The sequence below is a fragment of the Cervus elaphus genome, chromosome 12 (genome assembly GCF_910594005.1).
Source record: "Cervus elaphus chromosome 12, mCerEla1.1, whole genome shotgun sequence".
In the NCBI taxonomy this organism is placed as follows: Eukaryota; Metazoa; Chordata; class Mammalia; order Artiodactyla; family Cervidae; genus Cervus; species Cervus elaphus.
The window spans coordinates 15,151,816-15,169,339 of NC_057826.1; the positions used below are offsets into that span (position 1 = coordinate 15,151,816).

Here is a 17,524-nt window from a genome sequence, read left to right on the forward strand (position 1 = left end):
GGGAGGGTGGAACCCCTACACAGAGATCCAGAGGCAGCACGCAGTGATGTGGAAAATCAAGTTCCACTTCATCGTTAGTAAGGATAATGCCTGAGACTCCAACGAGAAGTTCTCTGAGAAAGGAAGCTCCAACAAGGCACCCAAGGTCAAAAAGAGGTGATGAAATGGGTCTGTCTCATCCCTGAAACCCAAACTAAACTCTTGGGTTTAGCAAATAAAAAAAAACTAAAGCACGCACTTGTTGAGGGGGTAGCCTCCTTATTTGTAAAAGTGGGCCCAGGCCTCCTTGACAGTCCAAGACCCTGGAAGGGAGAAAGCAGAAAAGGGACCACAGTTTAGCCTGACTTTTCAAGAACAGCAACTCCACCCACTAGTAAGTAGGGGTGATCCATCATAGAGCTTGACTAGCGTGGTTAGCAATTCTTCCTACTCTAGTGGGTTTGGAGGAGGAACAAAGAGACGTGATGAAAGGAACAGACACCTTGAGTTGGCTTTTCTTATGGATGGTAATCATCCATGACAGAAAGTGCTTCCCTCCAGTCAGCGCTTTAAGCCAGCACACTAAGGCGGTGTGGCAAAGGAACTCATCAGCATGTGGGTATTCATGAAGTAAAGGCTGAGAGGGCAGAGGCAGGCTTCAGTCTGTGTTGAATTGACCTACCGACTGGTCTGCCCATCTGTGACGGCTGAGGCAGTACAGAAGTAGGAGAAAGATCAGGGGAGCAGGCTCAGAAAAGGCAGAATTCCAGAAAGGAAGCAGTTATGTGGTATCAAGACATCAAGAGTGTCTCTTCACATGTACCTCAATGTCCACTGCAGCACTGTTTACAATAGCTGGGGCATGGAAGCAACCTAGAAGTCCACTGGCAGACGAATGGATGAGAAGTTGTGGTACGTATGCACAATAGAGTGTTACTCAGCTATAAAAAAGACCACATTTGAGTCAGTTCTAATGAGCTGGATGAAACAGGAGCCTATTATACAGAGTGAAGTAAGTCAGAAAGAGAAACACCAATACAGTATGCTAACACATATATATGGAATTTAGAAAGATGGTAACTACAATTCTATATGCAAGGCAGCAAAAGAGACACAGATGTAAAGAACAGACTATTACTGGACTATGTGGGAGAAGGTGAGGGTGGGATGATACGAGAGAATAGCATTGAAACATGTATTTTACCATACGTAAAATAGATGAACAGCACAAGTTCAATGCATGAAGCGGGACACTCAAAGCTGGTGCTCTGGGACAACCTAGAGGGGTGGGGTGGGGAGGGAAGTGAGAAAGGGTGTTCAGGATGGGGGAGGGGGTGCAGGTACTCCCGTGGCTGATTCGTGTTGATGTGTGGCAGGGGCCACCACAGTAATGTGAAGTGATTGTCCTCCAATTAAAAGTTTTTTTTATAAGTGTCTCTTATATCTCCTGCATTGGCAAGCGGGTTCTCTACCACGAGTGCCACCTGGGAAGCCCAAAGATCAACCTAAAGACTAAATTTTGGCAACTAGAGGTCATTGGTGAACCAGGCAAGAACAATTTTAACTGTTCAACTGGTGAGGGTGGCAGCCAGGTTTTAGCATCTCTGCTCTCAGTCCCAGGGGCACGTTGGCTGCACCACCTTGTTTTAAAAAGACTGTCCCGCCACCACCCCATTCCTGTGTAACTGGCCTGGGGTTCAGTTGAGGGAATTAGGGTTTTTTTGTTTTTTTTTTTAAATCTCCCCAGATGATCCCAGTATGCAGCCAGGGTTAAAAACTACTGCTTCAGTGGATTGAGAATTAACAGAAAGTGCAGCAAAGGGCAGTACTGTTAGTGCTAGTCAAGAGGTTCAAAGAGTTGAGGAAAGGTATTTTTGTTTGAAGGGAAAGTCTTTGAACATGTTTAAATGCAAAGCTGTACGTGTCAGGAGTGAGAAGTTGTCTTGAGCGAGGCATCTGATCTAGGGAGAGGCTCTGAGTGTAGGAGAAGGGATTCTTTAGGGGCAGGACAGGCATTTCCAAGACAAAGAGGAGGTGAGGAAGGGTGTATGTGAAGGTGTGTAAGTGGGCTTTCCCCCTCTAATGCTCTATTATCTCTTAGGGGAAGGTGAGAGTCCCAGCTGGGAGTGAAAGGTGGGAACTGAAAGGGTTTAAAATGGTCAGTTTGTGAGAGCTAGTGACAACAGGTGGGAGAATGAGTAAGACAAATATTTAGAGCAGTTGAAATTGTCACCATGATTTGGCGGTGACAGATGTTTCATGGAGAAATACATGGCCCACTGTTGGGGGGGGGGGGGGTGTGTGTGCAGGAAGCAAGGTGTAGAATCTATACCCAGTGAGTTGACTTACATCACCAAGGCCGTTGGGGAGTTCTTGGACAATTTCTTTCCTTTTTTAATTAAACATTTGCATAAGGGATCTGCAATCACTTCTAGGGAAAGAAAACATTGATTTTCATAACTTTTATGTCTTGAAAATTTTTTATACTCCCATACCTTGGTAAAATCTAGTAAAACTACCATGTTTAGCCAGAGGTGCTTTTTAACTAGTTTTCAAGATTGAAAAGAAAAATCATGTGATGCTTTAAAACACTACAAAAATGGAAAGGTGAGCTAAACAGTCTATTACGCATGTGTATTAATCATGTTTTATATTTCTTATGTATTATGATGTTTTGACATCCTAAACAAGGTTTCTGGATGGGGAGACTGTCCCTCCCAGGGCTGGCCAGTTCTTAGACCCGGCAAGGGACTCAGCCCCCAGCGTGCATCTGATGTGCAAACTAACCAAGTCCATGGAGACAGACCTCCTCCCTTTGGGCTGCACATCTCAGGCTGCAATCATCCCAGGCCAGGCACCCGGCAACTAGAGCCTACAATGTAGCTTTAAGGACCAGGAATTATTGGGAATTATTCACTAGCCATTCCTAAACTGTTCTCCCTGCCCTGTTTTGCCTTTCCCAAGAAAACCCCCATCAAGGCTCTGGCCTAAAACTATCGCTTGTCCCCATCCCCTGCCTTCTGATCCAAACTTGGTGTGGCCCTGCCTGGCAAACCATGCCTCTTGTTTCTAGGGGAGCTGTAACATCAGACTCTTCTTTCAATGGCACTGACCTCTCTCCATGGTACCACTCAGTTGCATTTATAAAGATCCAGGCACAAAACATGAGCATCGGAGGAAATGATACTAGAGAACTCCTCTGTAGCTACACATATTCCCAGGTTTTAGTAATAAAGTCGGACCCAGGCCAATTCAAAGAAATAAAATCTAAAGGAAAAATGGCCATGACTTCATTTCAAAGCTTCAAGATTATTGTCTTCTGAAACACTGAATAGGAAGTCAGCCAAAGAAAACATGTAACACGCTGTTACTACAGGTCCCCAACCCCCGTGCAATCACTAGGTGAAATGTAAAACAAAGACGATAGGGTGTGATTAACTGGGATCACTGAAAATTGATTTTCACAAGCTCTGAAGTACTGAGATTAATTCCCAACAAAAGACTACCAATAACCAAACAGGTATTTGTTACACAATAGCTATGTATTGGAGGTGGGGTTTTTTTCCCTTTTTTTTGGTTCGTTTTTGTGAGCCAACTTTAAAGGCTTCATCATTACGATGCTGGAGAATACATGACATTTCCCCATGAAACTAAGATGTAATGAACAGGTATCATAAAATTATGGATAGCAGTATCTTGCACAAATATTTTACCATCAATGGCGAAAAACAACTTATCACTCACAGACTAAAAATCCACTGTTATATTTTAATCCACTTTTAAAAAAAGCTGTTTTCCATCCATCTAAAAATGGCCTTGATGGCATTTTTCTCCACATCACCCTATCTCAGTATTTCCAGATCTTTCAGGACCTTGAGGGGAAAAGTGTGGTAAATAAGACATTTAATAGTTTCTGCAAAGAACCATACACAAACATTTCTATACTTATGGAGGAAAGTATAAGAGCACCTCAGAGCTTAGGGGGTATACCGGTATATTAAAACACTTCTTTCCAATTATGGCAAAGCCTGCAAACACATCATGTGGAGTCCCCTGGAGGGCTGGGAAGAGTGCTGGGCCTCACCCTCAGCTTCTGATTCAGTCGATCTGGTCGGCAAGAGAATGTGTGGGTGCTGTTGGTCTCAGGGTCCTAGCATGCCTGCTCTAAGCGTCTCCTTCTCTTCCCCTCGCCTTCTCACTCTGCATCTTGCCAATATTCCTTTCCTTGGTGAACATCTTCAGGATCTGCCCCACTCTTCAAATACTGTGCTTGAAAAACTTATTCCCCACATTTGGCAATTTTACCTAGTGCAGTGGCAGGAAAATGTTTTCTTTGGGCCATTAAGTTTCTTTTGCTGAGCTTCTTACAAACTTTATAATTCACACTCTTCAGCCAAGATTACTCAATATCCTGTTTCTTTTCAACGTTGCTATTTGTAGGCATTTGATGTTCATCTGTTTTGTGACCTTAACGTAGATGAAGGCGTCACTGGACCACTTGTGTTCAGTGCTAACAGCAGAACCCACCAATTTCCTCACCTTCTCCCTCTGTGCCAGTTTTCTAATGGGGTAGAAACCCAACCTGAATGCTGTCACTGTCGGTCACTCCATTAACTGTCATGACTAGAGTGGGAGATCAGGAGATAAGGAAATACTGACAACTAGAACAGGCATTAACCAATGAAGCTGCTGACAGTAAGAGCAACCTGCTTCCACAACCCCTCCCACCATCATACGAACCATGATACAGTCTATCAGCTATGCCCCAACCAGAAGGTAGACACAGCTGCCAGACAAAGTCACTCTGCTCTCATCCCAGCTCAAGGTAAGGTTCACCAAATATACAGAATGCTGAATACGGATTCTAACACTGAGATTTTTACCTACCCAGATCCCCAGGAAACAAAAGCTTGTGGCTCAGAATCATGTAGTAAAGTCAAAATAAAGCAAAGACTTGACATGAATCGTGCATCACCAGGAGCCTTTGCCTTGAGCCAAAGTGGGGAACCCATCACACCAGCCACGACAGTGCTCACCTGGCTTCCTCGCTCAACACTGACCTGTTCGACTCTAGACGACTTCTGTGATAACTCTGCTCCTGTACTTGGGAGCATCAAAACTTGCTGTGCTGTGGTCTAGACTGCACTTCTGGTTCCAAAATGCAGTGATATCTCAGATTCATCCATTTGGGATTCAGAAATAGTTTAATTACCTGTCCGAGGTGTTGAGCTTCACTTAGCAAAGGATGCCATAAGCATCACAGATTAAGAATCTTTATTTCAGCTTTTGGTCATTTTGTTGCCAAAATGGCCTTTTTTGCAGCCTGTCTGTACAGCCCAGCACAACAATGTCACCTGCAATTTCCAATTATGCTTGATTTCTATAGAATTCAAGAACACACCACTCAACAAAGATCATACTCTGCTCCTCCAAATTTGGCACCAAAAAACACCAACTAATTTCTTCTGAATAGTTCTTACCAAAATGCAACAAAAGTTCTGATGCAAATGAAGTTGTTCCCTTTAAAACACTGAATTTGAAATATAATCTCAAATTTTCTTGAACCTGTAAGCAGAATTATCCTTTATGAAAGATGCTCATGCAAGTAGATAATGTCTTGACTTTCGTCCACTGTGAAAAATACCCAAGACTAGGATCTAGACAGGCAGACTACATAGCATGCTGAGATAAATCAGAATCCTGAAATAAGGAAGAACTGCGGAACTCTGCTTCAGTTATTACTTTTGAGCAGATCATACGTATGTGGGCTCAAAAATTATCCTCAAAGGAAGTCAAGCTGTCGGGTTTTCTTCCAACAGATTACAAAACTTGATTTTGAAATTATTTTTCTGTTGAAAGGTAACAGATTTTTCTTAACTTGTAACATTACACACTTTGCTGTCTAAAAAGGAAATTTAAAGCTTAAGATTCAAAATACACTTGATTCTAAGGTTAGTTCTCTGGAATGGACTCATACAAAAAACAAGCAGAGTAAGTCAGTGAGTCTTCTATAAGCATGCTCATGCGGCAGCTTTAAAGAAGGAGCACAGTTTATAACCCTGTGTTGGAAATGTACTCGTGTGCTTAATGGCTATTCTCTTAGGCAATTAATTTTCTTTCCTGCTTATTACAGGTAGATATGGCATTTTGGGGTTTCCCTGGCAGCTCAGCTGGTAAAGAATCTGCCTGCAATGCAGGAGACCCCCGGTTCAGTTCCTGAGTCGGGAAGATCCCCTGGAGAAGGGATAGGCTACCCACTCTAGTATTCATGGGCTTCCGTGGTGGCTCAGACAGTAAAGAATCTGGCCGCAATGTGGGAGACCTGGGCTCGATCCCTGGGTTAGGAAGATCCCCTGGAGGAAGGCATGGCAACCCACTCCAGTATTCCTGCCTGGAGTATCCCCATGGACAGAGGAGCCTGGGGGGCTACAGCCCATGGGGCTGCACAGAGTCAGACACGACTGAGCGACTAAGCACAGCACAGCATGGCATTCTGGGTGCTCCCTGCTCAAAGTATTCAAAATATGCAGGGAAGACTGATCAAGAAAGAGGATATACAGCTTGTCTGGCATACTGTTTAAAAAATATGACCCTCAGAGTGACTCAGTTCTATCAATGAAAAACAAAAGATTACAACCCAGGACTAAGAAAGTCTGAAACGTCTGGGATTTTAGTCTTGGCTTGATTATGTGATTTGGGGTAAGTCACAAAGTTCTGTGACTATTTTTAACCCTATAAAATAGTAGTAATCACCTACCTTTTCATCACAGAGATTTTAAAATGTAAGTAAAGCTGTTCATAAAAATTACTTTTAATCACAGGTAAAAAGGAGAATTATTAGGTTATGTGTCATGAAGAAAAAGATGCTACCCAAACTACAGAGGTCTCAACAGGCCGTTGTCACAAGACTGATCTGTGCATGAGCCATGGAGCTTACTGCAGAGAAAATAAAAGCATTATGTTCGTGGATTTCTCCCCCAAATCCAACAAATTCTGTTAGAGATGTGTGCCTCAGGACACTCCTGGGACTAAGTAAGGATGCACATGACAACAGAAAGCTGCCTTCATCGCTGAAAACAAGAGTAGAGCCACTCTGCAGCCAACAGACCATGCTCCCTACACCGGTGTGGGTGCAGCCCGTGCGCCGAGGAAGGCCACGCGCCGCTACAGGAGCACCCGGGTGGCTCCCGGGGAAGCTGGGCTGGCTTGAGCACTACTCCTCACTCCGTAACCTCCACCTGCCCCTCGCTCCGCCACATCCCTTGTTACGGACGACGGCCAGGTTCTCAGTCTTCGACAAAGTGCTACGGAAAGTTAGCTTCCGGTCCCCCTTGCCCACCGGATTCACACCAACCTCACTGACGTGGACCACTGACGAGGATGACAGTTTTCAAAGGACTACAATGGAGCGGCCCACCATCACGTCCTGTGGGAGAAAAGAGGCACGGCTGCGCTTCCGTCCCGCCAGTGCCAGCGTGCGAGGTGCTCCAGAGCGTCACCAGAGCAGCGGGCACTTGAGAACGGCTCCCGTGTATTTCAGAGGAAAAGCACTCAATTTGTACCAAAAAAGAGCCCTTCTGCCAACCAGGTCCCGGGATGACAGATACTCTTGACGCTACTTTTTTAGAAAGGGTGGCTTTTCTCCAATAGCTGTAGGCAGTCACGTATTCCTCATTTTGACAAAGGATCATCCAACTTCAGGCATGGCTGTATATATAACTCCACAGGCAGCTAAGCCGTCATAAACACGCCAAGTATAAAGCCATGTCGAAAAGGCATTTTTCCTCCCCAAAGTATGGCCCCAAGAAGCCATTATTATGATAGAGTATGAATTTCTGCTACAGGTTATTGACCTATAATACTAACAGTAAAAGTCTCATTTAGTACATAAAGGCTTACACTGTGACATGAAGTATTTAGACACAATTCACTGACTATTTTAAATTTGTTGTATACCTAAAGGACCTTCTTCATTATACCAATCTGTGTGTATATATATAGATCCTCTTTTGGTAGAACACAGACTTTGGAGATGAGGCAACATACAATGCAGCTGCTGGCGATTCCAACAGGCCATCTAGAAAAACAGAGTAAGTTCCCAAGGCCCATGCTGCTGGTGTCTCTTCTGAGGCGTCAAATTAAGAACGTTCTGGATTTATCTTATTGGCACTCTGCTTGAATCAAGACCAGGCTCAAAGGCAAGCCTTATCTCCTGCAAGTTAATTCCACACACAGGTCTTAACTCTGTGTTTGGAACTGACTGCAAATTTAGAACTTCCTCAAATGGTATTAAAAGCACTACACAAAAAATACACAAAAGCAGTTACTGGTTTTTCAAGAAAAACAAGACATATCTGCAAACATCAGCGGCTCTGTGAACAGAGCTGTGGGTAACTGTCGGGACAACAATAGCAATTTAACACATACAGCATCGGACGGCCTTTTTTAAAAAACTGTGGTCTCGATACTTTATAATAATAATAAAAAAGAAAGGTTTGCACAACATGATTTTCTAAGAGAAAGAGTTCACTTCTTTGTGTGAAGAGGAGTCAGTCCTGATGGCGAAAGGACTGGGAATGTCAATTAAGATATGCAAGACAATATAATACAGTCTAATATTTGTTTCAACAACATCCAGTCAGCTCCTGGTGGGTGAAATACTGCGGTCTAGCTGTATCCAGGGCTCTTTTCCTGTGGCATTTTAAAAAACGTAGCTGCAGCTGAGTCAGTGGCTTTCTCTGCGGCAGAGGTCCTGACCAGCCACTCAGAGTCTGGAGGTTTGGGTGCCTGTGACGCTGGTGTGGCTGACTCCACTGCATCCATGTGAACTGGGGTAAGGGCGTTACCATTAAAGTAAAGAGGAAAAAAGTCAGAGAGAGACAAATTAGAATGAGAGACATGTCAACACAAAACTTTCTTAGTCCTTATATTTTATGTCCTATTAAGCCAAGCAGCTACATAGTTACATAGGGTTTCTTTTTTTTTTTTAACCAAAAACTAAAGGCAAGATTTAAGTATGATAAGTATTTCTCCACATCAGAAAATAGGTTTAAATGAATAAATGAATAAATTCAGGAGTACAAATTCTTTTTTTTTTTTTTTTTCCAAGGAGTACAAATTCTTACTGTACTAATAACCACTTATGAAGCATTTACGTGCCAGGAACTGTACTATATAAACACTGCATACTTAACCATCTTATTTTTTTTTTTTTTGAAGTGAACATAGGTTTAATATTTAGCAGATGCACAATAATCAAGAAATTATTATTTTTATATAGTTATTCTTCTGACCTTTTGCAAAGTTCATTAATTAACCCAATGTTACATACAATCTTATTTCTTAATGCAAACGCTTAGAAATAGGTATTGCCATCTCCATTTTTTTGGGGTCAGAAAACTGAGGCATAGAGGAAGCAGATAATTCGTTCAGAGACATGGCTGTTTAAGCAGCAAGACTCAAACTCATATACTAGACTCCAAGCCCTCTGCTCTCTCTCTAATGTTTCATGCCTCCAATATCACAGTGTCACCAAGAAACACTGAACAGTAAGGCAAATGGTAGAAAAATTACACAGCCGGGCCATCTGTTTTTCAGCAAGGACATTAAGACATTCTGGACAGGATAACCACTGCTTGTGCAGGGCTGTCGTATTCCTTTTAGGACACCTACCCTTCTGGACCCTATCCCTGAATGCTCAAAGCATTCCCAGTCACTGTGATAATCCAACACTGCTCCCTCATTTGCAAATGCCCCCTGAGCAGAGTAGCACAAACCACCATCACTCTACTGAAAACAAATATACACTAAAATAACGCAAAACATTAAAATTTTTCATTTTTATCCTGTCACAATAATTCTACTCCCAGGAATATAATCTAGGAAAGTAATTTTCAAATTATGGGTCACAAAACCAATGTAGTAGGTCGTGACAAATACTTTTTTTTTTTCCTTAATGAAAAAGAACAGAAAATATCAGAGGGCACCCAAAGGTTTATTTCAGATTTTACAGGTACACCCAATATATATTCAAACATGAATTTCTTCCTGTGAGTTATCAGGAAAAAAATCGAAAGCTATTACTCTATGGCACATATAGAAGTTTTTTAGAGGGCAGTAGTTTTCAAACAGTTCAGAACCTCAACCCCAGCAGCAAGAAATACATATGACATCATCACCCAAATCTCTCTTTTTCATACACAAGTATGCATGCTCATTCATTCTTATATAAGTGAAAATAAATTTCATAAAAACTGTACCTACCATTACCACAAGGTCATCAACCATGGGGAAAAAACTTATCTGAGAAAAACTTTTTGTGTTGGCTACATATATATATATTTTTATTATGGCAAAATACACATAAAATGTACCATTCTAATAATTTCTAAACATACTCCTCAGAAGCATTCAGTACATCCACACTGTTGCACAACCATCACCACCACCATGTCCAGAACTTTTTCTTCATCCCAAATGGAAATTCTCAACTCATTAAACAATAACTCCCCATTCTCCTCCTCCCCCAGCCCTTGGCAACCACCGTTTTACTTTCTGTTTCTATGAATTTGATTTGTTTAGGTACCTCTTATAAGTGGAATCAAATAACATTCATCCTTTTGTGTCTGGCTTATCTTCCTTAACACACTGCCTTCATTCATATTATAATGTGTCATAATTTCATTCTGATAATGAAAGTTTTCAGGTTGAATAATAACTTATTGAATGTATAGATCACATCTTGTTTATCCATTCATCCAGTGATGAACATTTGGGTTGTTTCTACTTTTGGACTACTGTGAATAATGTTGCTATGAACACAGGTGTACATACACCTATTTAAATCCTTGCTTTCAATTCTTTTGGGTGATATATACCCAGAAACAGAACTGCTGGATCACAGGGTAGTTTTAGGTCTAAATTTTTGAGGAAACCACCGGATCTTTAGAGCGGCTACACTATTTTATAATCCCACCAGCAATACACAAGGTTTCCAATTTTTCCACATTCTTCAGACAACGTATGCTGTTTTTTGTTTTTGTTTGCTTGTTTTGATACAGCCATCATAAGAACTGAGAAATGGCCAAGAAAAACTTCTGCATATGTTCTTCCACAGAATGGTGCAACACTTTCCCCAGTAGCATAAACCAGCGTAAGAATATGATGGAAATGTTTATCAAGAATGATTAACTGTAATATATTCATCATGCTCAGAAATGGAATACTATACATATGGCAATAATGAATGGATTCTGGTAGGATAAAATGTGAATGAATCAAGAACTAGGTGAAACTTGTAACTTATAAAATATGACATTCCATTTACAGAAGCTTCAAAAAATGTAAAACTAGACAATATAATGCTTAGAGATACATGTGTCTGTCAAAACTATTTGAAAACAACAAAGAATGACAAATAATTAACCAAAAATATATACTAGGATAATATATTCCCACTCTCCTTCAGAGAGTGGGAAGAAAATTTTTAAAAAGACATTCTTTTTTTTTCCCCTAAGGGAATCTTTTTTTGTTTAAATATTTATTTATTTGACTGCGCCAGGTCTTAGTTATGGTACTCGGGATCTTGGGTCTTTGTTGCCGCATGTGAACTCTTGCAGTTGCAGCTAAGAGATCCGGTTTCCTGACCAAGGACTGAATCCGGGCGGAGTCTCAGCTGTGGACCACCAGAAAAGCCCTGATGCTCTTTTTTGTAAAGTAGGTGGTGGGTACATGGATACTTGTATTGTTTTTCTTTACACCATGTATATATTCTATAAACGTTCTTTTGCGGCCATTCAATATTTATTTTCAAAAACATTTTTAACTTTAAAAAACATTTAAACCTAATTAAAAGGCATAGTGGGCAATAAGAATCTGCCCTATGACTCCTGAGACAAGGGCCAACCTAAAATGGAACTACTGAATCCAATCACAGGGTTAGAATAATATTGATAATAACTCTGTTTTAAAGATTCTATTCACTTAATTCATACATTAAATATCTAAGGAGATTGTTCTATGTGTGGAGTACTGTTTTTTAGATGCTGGGGGTATAGCAGTGAGTAAGACACGTAAAACATCCTGCCCTGGTGAATGCACTGTTAGCATGGCTGGCCTGGTATCTGAAATCTTATACAACTAATTAACAGGTTAACTGTTGGGTACCCTTTCAAGGACACATATCCTATCCCAAGAAGGTCAAAAAAGGCTCTTGGAAGGGCCAATATAGTTAAGGTTTTTGGGACTTCCCTGGCAGCCCAGTGGTTAGGACTCTGTACTTCCAGTGCAGGGAACACAGTTGGAAAATTCAGATCCCCACGCCCCCACCCCCCCCAACACACACAAAAAAGTCAGAACTCTCAACAGAACATCTTGTCATCCCAATTCTCCATCACTTAAGGCTATGCGTTTACCTTTTGAAAAAATTGGAATTTGCACACCCAAAGCTCTGATTTGCCACCCTAATGAAGAAAACCATCACAAGATAAAGAAGTCTTGTTTTCATCTGAGTTCCTTATCCTTCATTTAACTACTTAGTCTCGCAAATTTTCAAGAAAATTACCCTTTTTTCTTTTCCAGTTGCATTCTTTAAGAACACACACAATGGCTGGTTGACTTCAGCATGGGACAGACGGTGCTGGGCATTCCCTGTTCTGGTGTATCAACCTTAAAGGCAGGTTAACACACTCACTCACTAGGGTCCAGGGTGGATCTCTGTGCACTAAGCACAAGCATGTTTCAAAGCCACAGAGGGAAGAGGAGTGGAGATGGATCTACCCAACGACCCCACGACAAGGTCCTTCTCCCTGGTCTTTCTTAACATTAATACAAAAAGACAGGAAGGCACATTTTTCCTTTTTGTTCTTCACCTTTCTAGTCTTATTAATATCTTTAAATCCAGTCAATTTCAACTCAAAACTTTCCACTAATGGGGGAGGGGGAAAGGGAAAAGATTTGTGGCTGCATGTTTAAGAAAGAAGCTGAATTCATCACGGTGACAGGGGAGAGTGTTGGCAGAGATCTGAGCTATTTATTCTTTTAGGAAAATCCTATAAAGAATGACACAAGGAAGCCTCTATCTGCAGTCTTGTTCATCACACTGGTGAAGAGTCCGATAACAGATGTATGCAGGAGCGTGATTTAGTGCCAGGAGCTGGCCCCTGATGTGTATTAATACAGCGGCAAAGCGGAACGCACCTCTCTTCATCACTCATTTCTATAAAAGAGGTGGAATCCGAGATGGCCCGATGTTAGGCAGAGCAAGCCCATTTGTTCTACTGACTGATGGCGCGGGCTTGGGCTATGTCCTTCACCTCCATGGGGCACTCAGGTTGTGGATAGGGAAAAAAAAAGAAAATGTTCAGTGAAGCAGGCCTTAGTCAACAAGTGAGAGGAGTTGGGCTCAGCAGGGGAAATGTTTAAGGCTCAAGTCTTCTTAATACCTCCCAGTACACTTCCTGATTTGAATATGGAGTAAGGATTGTGAACTCTTCTCAACAGTTCTGCTATTATCAGCAATTAAAAGCTAAAATCATGAGCTAGATATCAAGGGGGAAAAAGAACAAAAAGATGAAAAGGGGAGACTGTGTTTCACTGCTTCTATTAATTTCACAGACTGGATGAAGACCTGGGTTTTGACATGGAGTCATGGTTTGGAAGCAATCCTGTCATATACAAGACCAAACACCTGCCGTGTTTAAGAGGGCAGCTTGAGAGTCATAGGGAAACTGGACTGATTCTTGGTCTACAATTTATCAACCATGTAACCTTCGTGACTATTTTAACCTCTCTAAGCCTCAATTTTCCTGTGTGTAAACTGGGAATTAAAACCAGCATCTCCCTTGTTAAGTTGTTGCAAAGATTCAGTGAAATAATTCAGACAAAATGTTCAGTTCATGGCATGGCCATGTGAAAACTCACTTAAAAAAAAAAAGTTTCCTACAACCATCAGAACTGTGATTGAGACTGTTCATTATGAACCACTATCAAGTAGCCATACAAACAGAAGCTTACACAGGTCAATTTCAGAGTATGCTGAAACTTACTAATAACTTAGAGAGATAAGAGTTCCTATCTGTCTGAGGTCTACTCTTTTACTCAGGTATCAAGTGCTCTGATCTATTGGGCTGGACAAAAAGTTCGCTCGGGTTTTCCCTTAAGCTCTAATGGAAAAATCTGAATGAACTTTTTGGCCAACCCAGTATCTATTTTCTGAAGAGAATAAAATAATTTATGATATACTCAATTCCCTCAGAGTGAATTCACCATCAGTAAGAAAATAACCATAAGTACTTCTGATAGGTCCTACAAGCAGATATGGTCTTTTTAACCAGACTGTTGCTGCTGCTGCTGCTGCTGCTGCTAAGTCACGTCAGTCATGTCCAACTCTGTGCGACCCCATAGACGGCAGCCCACCAGGCTCCCCCGTCCCTGGGATTCTCCAGGCAAGAACACTGGAGTGGATTGCCATTTCCTTCTTCAATGTATGAAAGTGAAAAGTGAAAGTGAAGTCGCTTAGTCGTGTCCGACTCGTAGCGACCCCATGAAGTGCAGCCCACCAGGCTCCTCTGTTCATGGGATTTTCCAGGCAAGAGTACTGGAGTGGGTTGCCATTGCCTGCTCCGTTTAACCAGAGTAATTTATCCTAAAATGTATTGCAATATATAAAGTATTTCCCATGATTACCAATTACATTTAATTATCTTAACTCCAAAGAAAAATATCTACAGACATCCAATATTCTTAATGATATAAATGTATAATCATCCCCCTTTTTTCATCTAAGGCTAACATACATACAGAGCACCTAAATCAATGAATCTTTATATGTGCATATACTCATGTAATCCCCACCTAGTTCATGATATAAAGCATTTCCAGCATCGCAGAAAATTTCATGTCATCCTCTGGTCCCTACCCTACACTGAACGTAACTACTATTTTGGTTTCTATAACTAATTTTGCCCAGAAAATGTTTAAGTCTTAACTTGAAAACTTAATTAGAAATTTCATGAATAGAAAAATATTAGCACTCTACTAGACATTAAAACAGTGATAATGTATTGTACTGTACACCAAACATGAAAGGAAATAAACCCAGGTGGCTCCTTTACTACTGACTAAACTGCCACCCTACCAGGGTTTTCATTACCACACATCTAACCTCCTGTCTGTGCTGCAGCAGAAGTGCAGATGACTCCAGATTGCTGATGGTGAAATATAGGGATTCACACTCAAGAAAGCATGACAGTGAAAAAGCACAGACTTTTGGGTCAGAGAGACTTTAAGCAAATTACTTTTCACATTCTCAGTTTTCCCATATAAAATAGGAATAAAATGACCTACTTTCTCATAAAGGTGAGATGAAAAGGTGTATAAAACATATAATTTAGTGCCTGACACACAGCAGGTGGTCAACAAAGGATAACTACATATATAATTACCGGCATTTGGGCTGGACAGAGACGCTGTGGCCACAGGTTTCCGTTTCCTCTTGATGTCACGTGAACATGGGGGCCCCAGGTGTATGTTTGCCTGTCTGCAGATACGAGGAAGAAAAAACACTGCTTTAACTGTGTAATTCTTATTGTAAGACATTATGTTCCGCCCAGATGAAACTCCTCACCCGTTACGGACATATACTAACAAAATGGGCACCACCCTTTGCCATCAAGTGTCAGTACAAGATTATTCAGAATTAATCCCAACTTATTCTTTACACACAATATATACCCATTTTCAACTTATTACCTGAATTCAGAACAGACATTCAAGATTAATTTCAATAAATATGTGCTTCATTACATGCTGGTTTTGTACAATTATTTTTCATAAAAACCACAATTGTTCTAAACTTGTTAATGAAATACTTACTCCCAAGTGGTAATATATTGAAAAGTTTAATGCTGCATGAACACAGACATTTGCATAGAATTTTAATGGCAGGTTTAACACTTCCATCATATACATATGGATTTTTAAGTGACTGTATCACAAAATAAGTTTAGTTTCTGTGATTTTTAAAAATATTAATTTATGTGCTAACAATAGGTTCCCTGAAATAAATATTCAGCTTATTTAAAAAAGAAAAGAGTAAGAATTTCAAAGCTAGAAAAGCAAAAGATTCTCTGAAAGGCAGTGGACTTAACACTGAAATTGCTGGCAGGCTATTTTATTTAATTTTTATTTTATATTGAAGTATAGTTGATTTAATATCTATCAAGATGGTGCCCACCAGAGCAAGACCCAGTTTTACCCACAGCCAGTCACCAGGAAGCTTCTACAAGCCTCTTATCCTCATCCATCAGAGGGCATACAGAATGAAAATCACAATCACAGAAAACTAATTAAACTGATCACATGGATCACAACCTTGTCTAACTCAATGAAATTATGAGCCATGCTGTGTAGGGCCACCCAAGACAGACGGGTCATGGTGGAGAGTTCTGACAAAACATGGTCCACTGGAGAAGGGAATGGCAAACCATTTCAGCATTCTTGCCTTGAGAACCCCATGAACAGAATGAAAAGGCAAAAAGATGACACTTAAAGATGAACTCCCCAGGTTGGTAGATGCTCAATATGCTACTGGAGTAGAGTGGAGAAATAGCTCCAGAAGGAATGAAGAGGCTGAGCCAAAGCAAAAACAATGCCCAGCTGTGGATATGTATGGTGCTGAAAGTAAAGTTCCATGCTATAAAGAGCAATACTGCATAGGAACCTGGAATGTTAGGCCCATGCATCAAGGTAAATTGGAAGTGGTCAAACAGGAGATGGCAAGAGTGAACATCAACATTTTAGGAATCAGTGAACTAAAATGAACCAGAATGGGCAAATTTAATTCAAATGACTATTGTATCTACTATTGTGGACAAGAATCCCTTAGGAAAAATGGAGTAGCCCTCACAGTCAACAAAAGAATCCAAAATGCAGTACCTGGATGCAATCTCAAAAACGACAGAATGATCTCTATTCATTTTCAAGGCAAACCATTCAATATCACAGTAATCCAAGTCTATGTCCCAACCACTAATGTCAAAGAAGCTGAAGCTGAACAGTTCTATGAAGATCTACAAGACTTTCTAGAACTAACACCAAAATAGATGTCCTTTTTCATCATGCAAAAGTAGGAAGTCAAGAGATACCTGGAGTATCAGGCAAGTTTGGTCTTGGAGTATAAAATGAAGCAGGGCAAAGGCTAATAGAGTTTTGCCAAGAGAACACACTGGTCATAGCAAACACCCTCTTCCAACAACACAAGAGAAGACTCTACACATGGACATCACAAGATGGTCAACACCGAAATCAGATTGATTATATTTTTTGCAGCTAAAGATGGAGAAGCTCTATACAGTCAGCAAAAACAAGACTGGGAACTGACTGTGGCTCAGATCATGAACTCCTTATTGCAAAATTCAGACTTAAATTGAAGAAAGTAGGGAAAACCACTAGGCCACTAAGGTATGACCTAAATCAAATCCCTTACGATTACACAGTAGAAGTGACTAATAGATTCAGGGATTAGCTCTGACAGAGTGCCTGAAGA

General features: G+C 40.9%; 1 protein-coding gene across 5 annotated transcripts in view; it reads right to left on the minus strand.

Annotated features, from left to right (window-relative positions):
* Positions 1 to 3,733: 3,733 nt before the first annotated feature.
* Positions 3,734 to 17,524, minus strand: part of GPATCH2L (G-patch domain containing 2 like) — a 60,508-nt gene continuing 46,717 nt past the window's right edge. For 4 of the 5 annotated variants that reach the window (XM_043919176.1, XM_043919178.1, XM_043919175.1 and 1 more), the window contains 2 exons: positions 15,423 to 15,517; positions 3,734 to 8,807 (listed from right to left, as the gene is read on the minus strand). In XM_043919176.1, coding sequence (XP_043775111.1) covers positions 8,647 to 8,807; positions 15,423 to 15,517 — 256 coding nt within the window. In that variant the 3' untranslated portion in view covers positions 3,734 to 8,646. Of the gene's footprint in view, positions 8,808 to 15,422; positions 15,518 to 17,524 lie in introns of those variants that run through there. The other variant, XR_006343859.1, reaches the window with a different exon arrangement.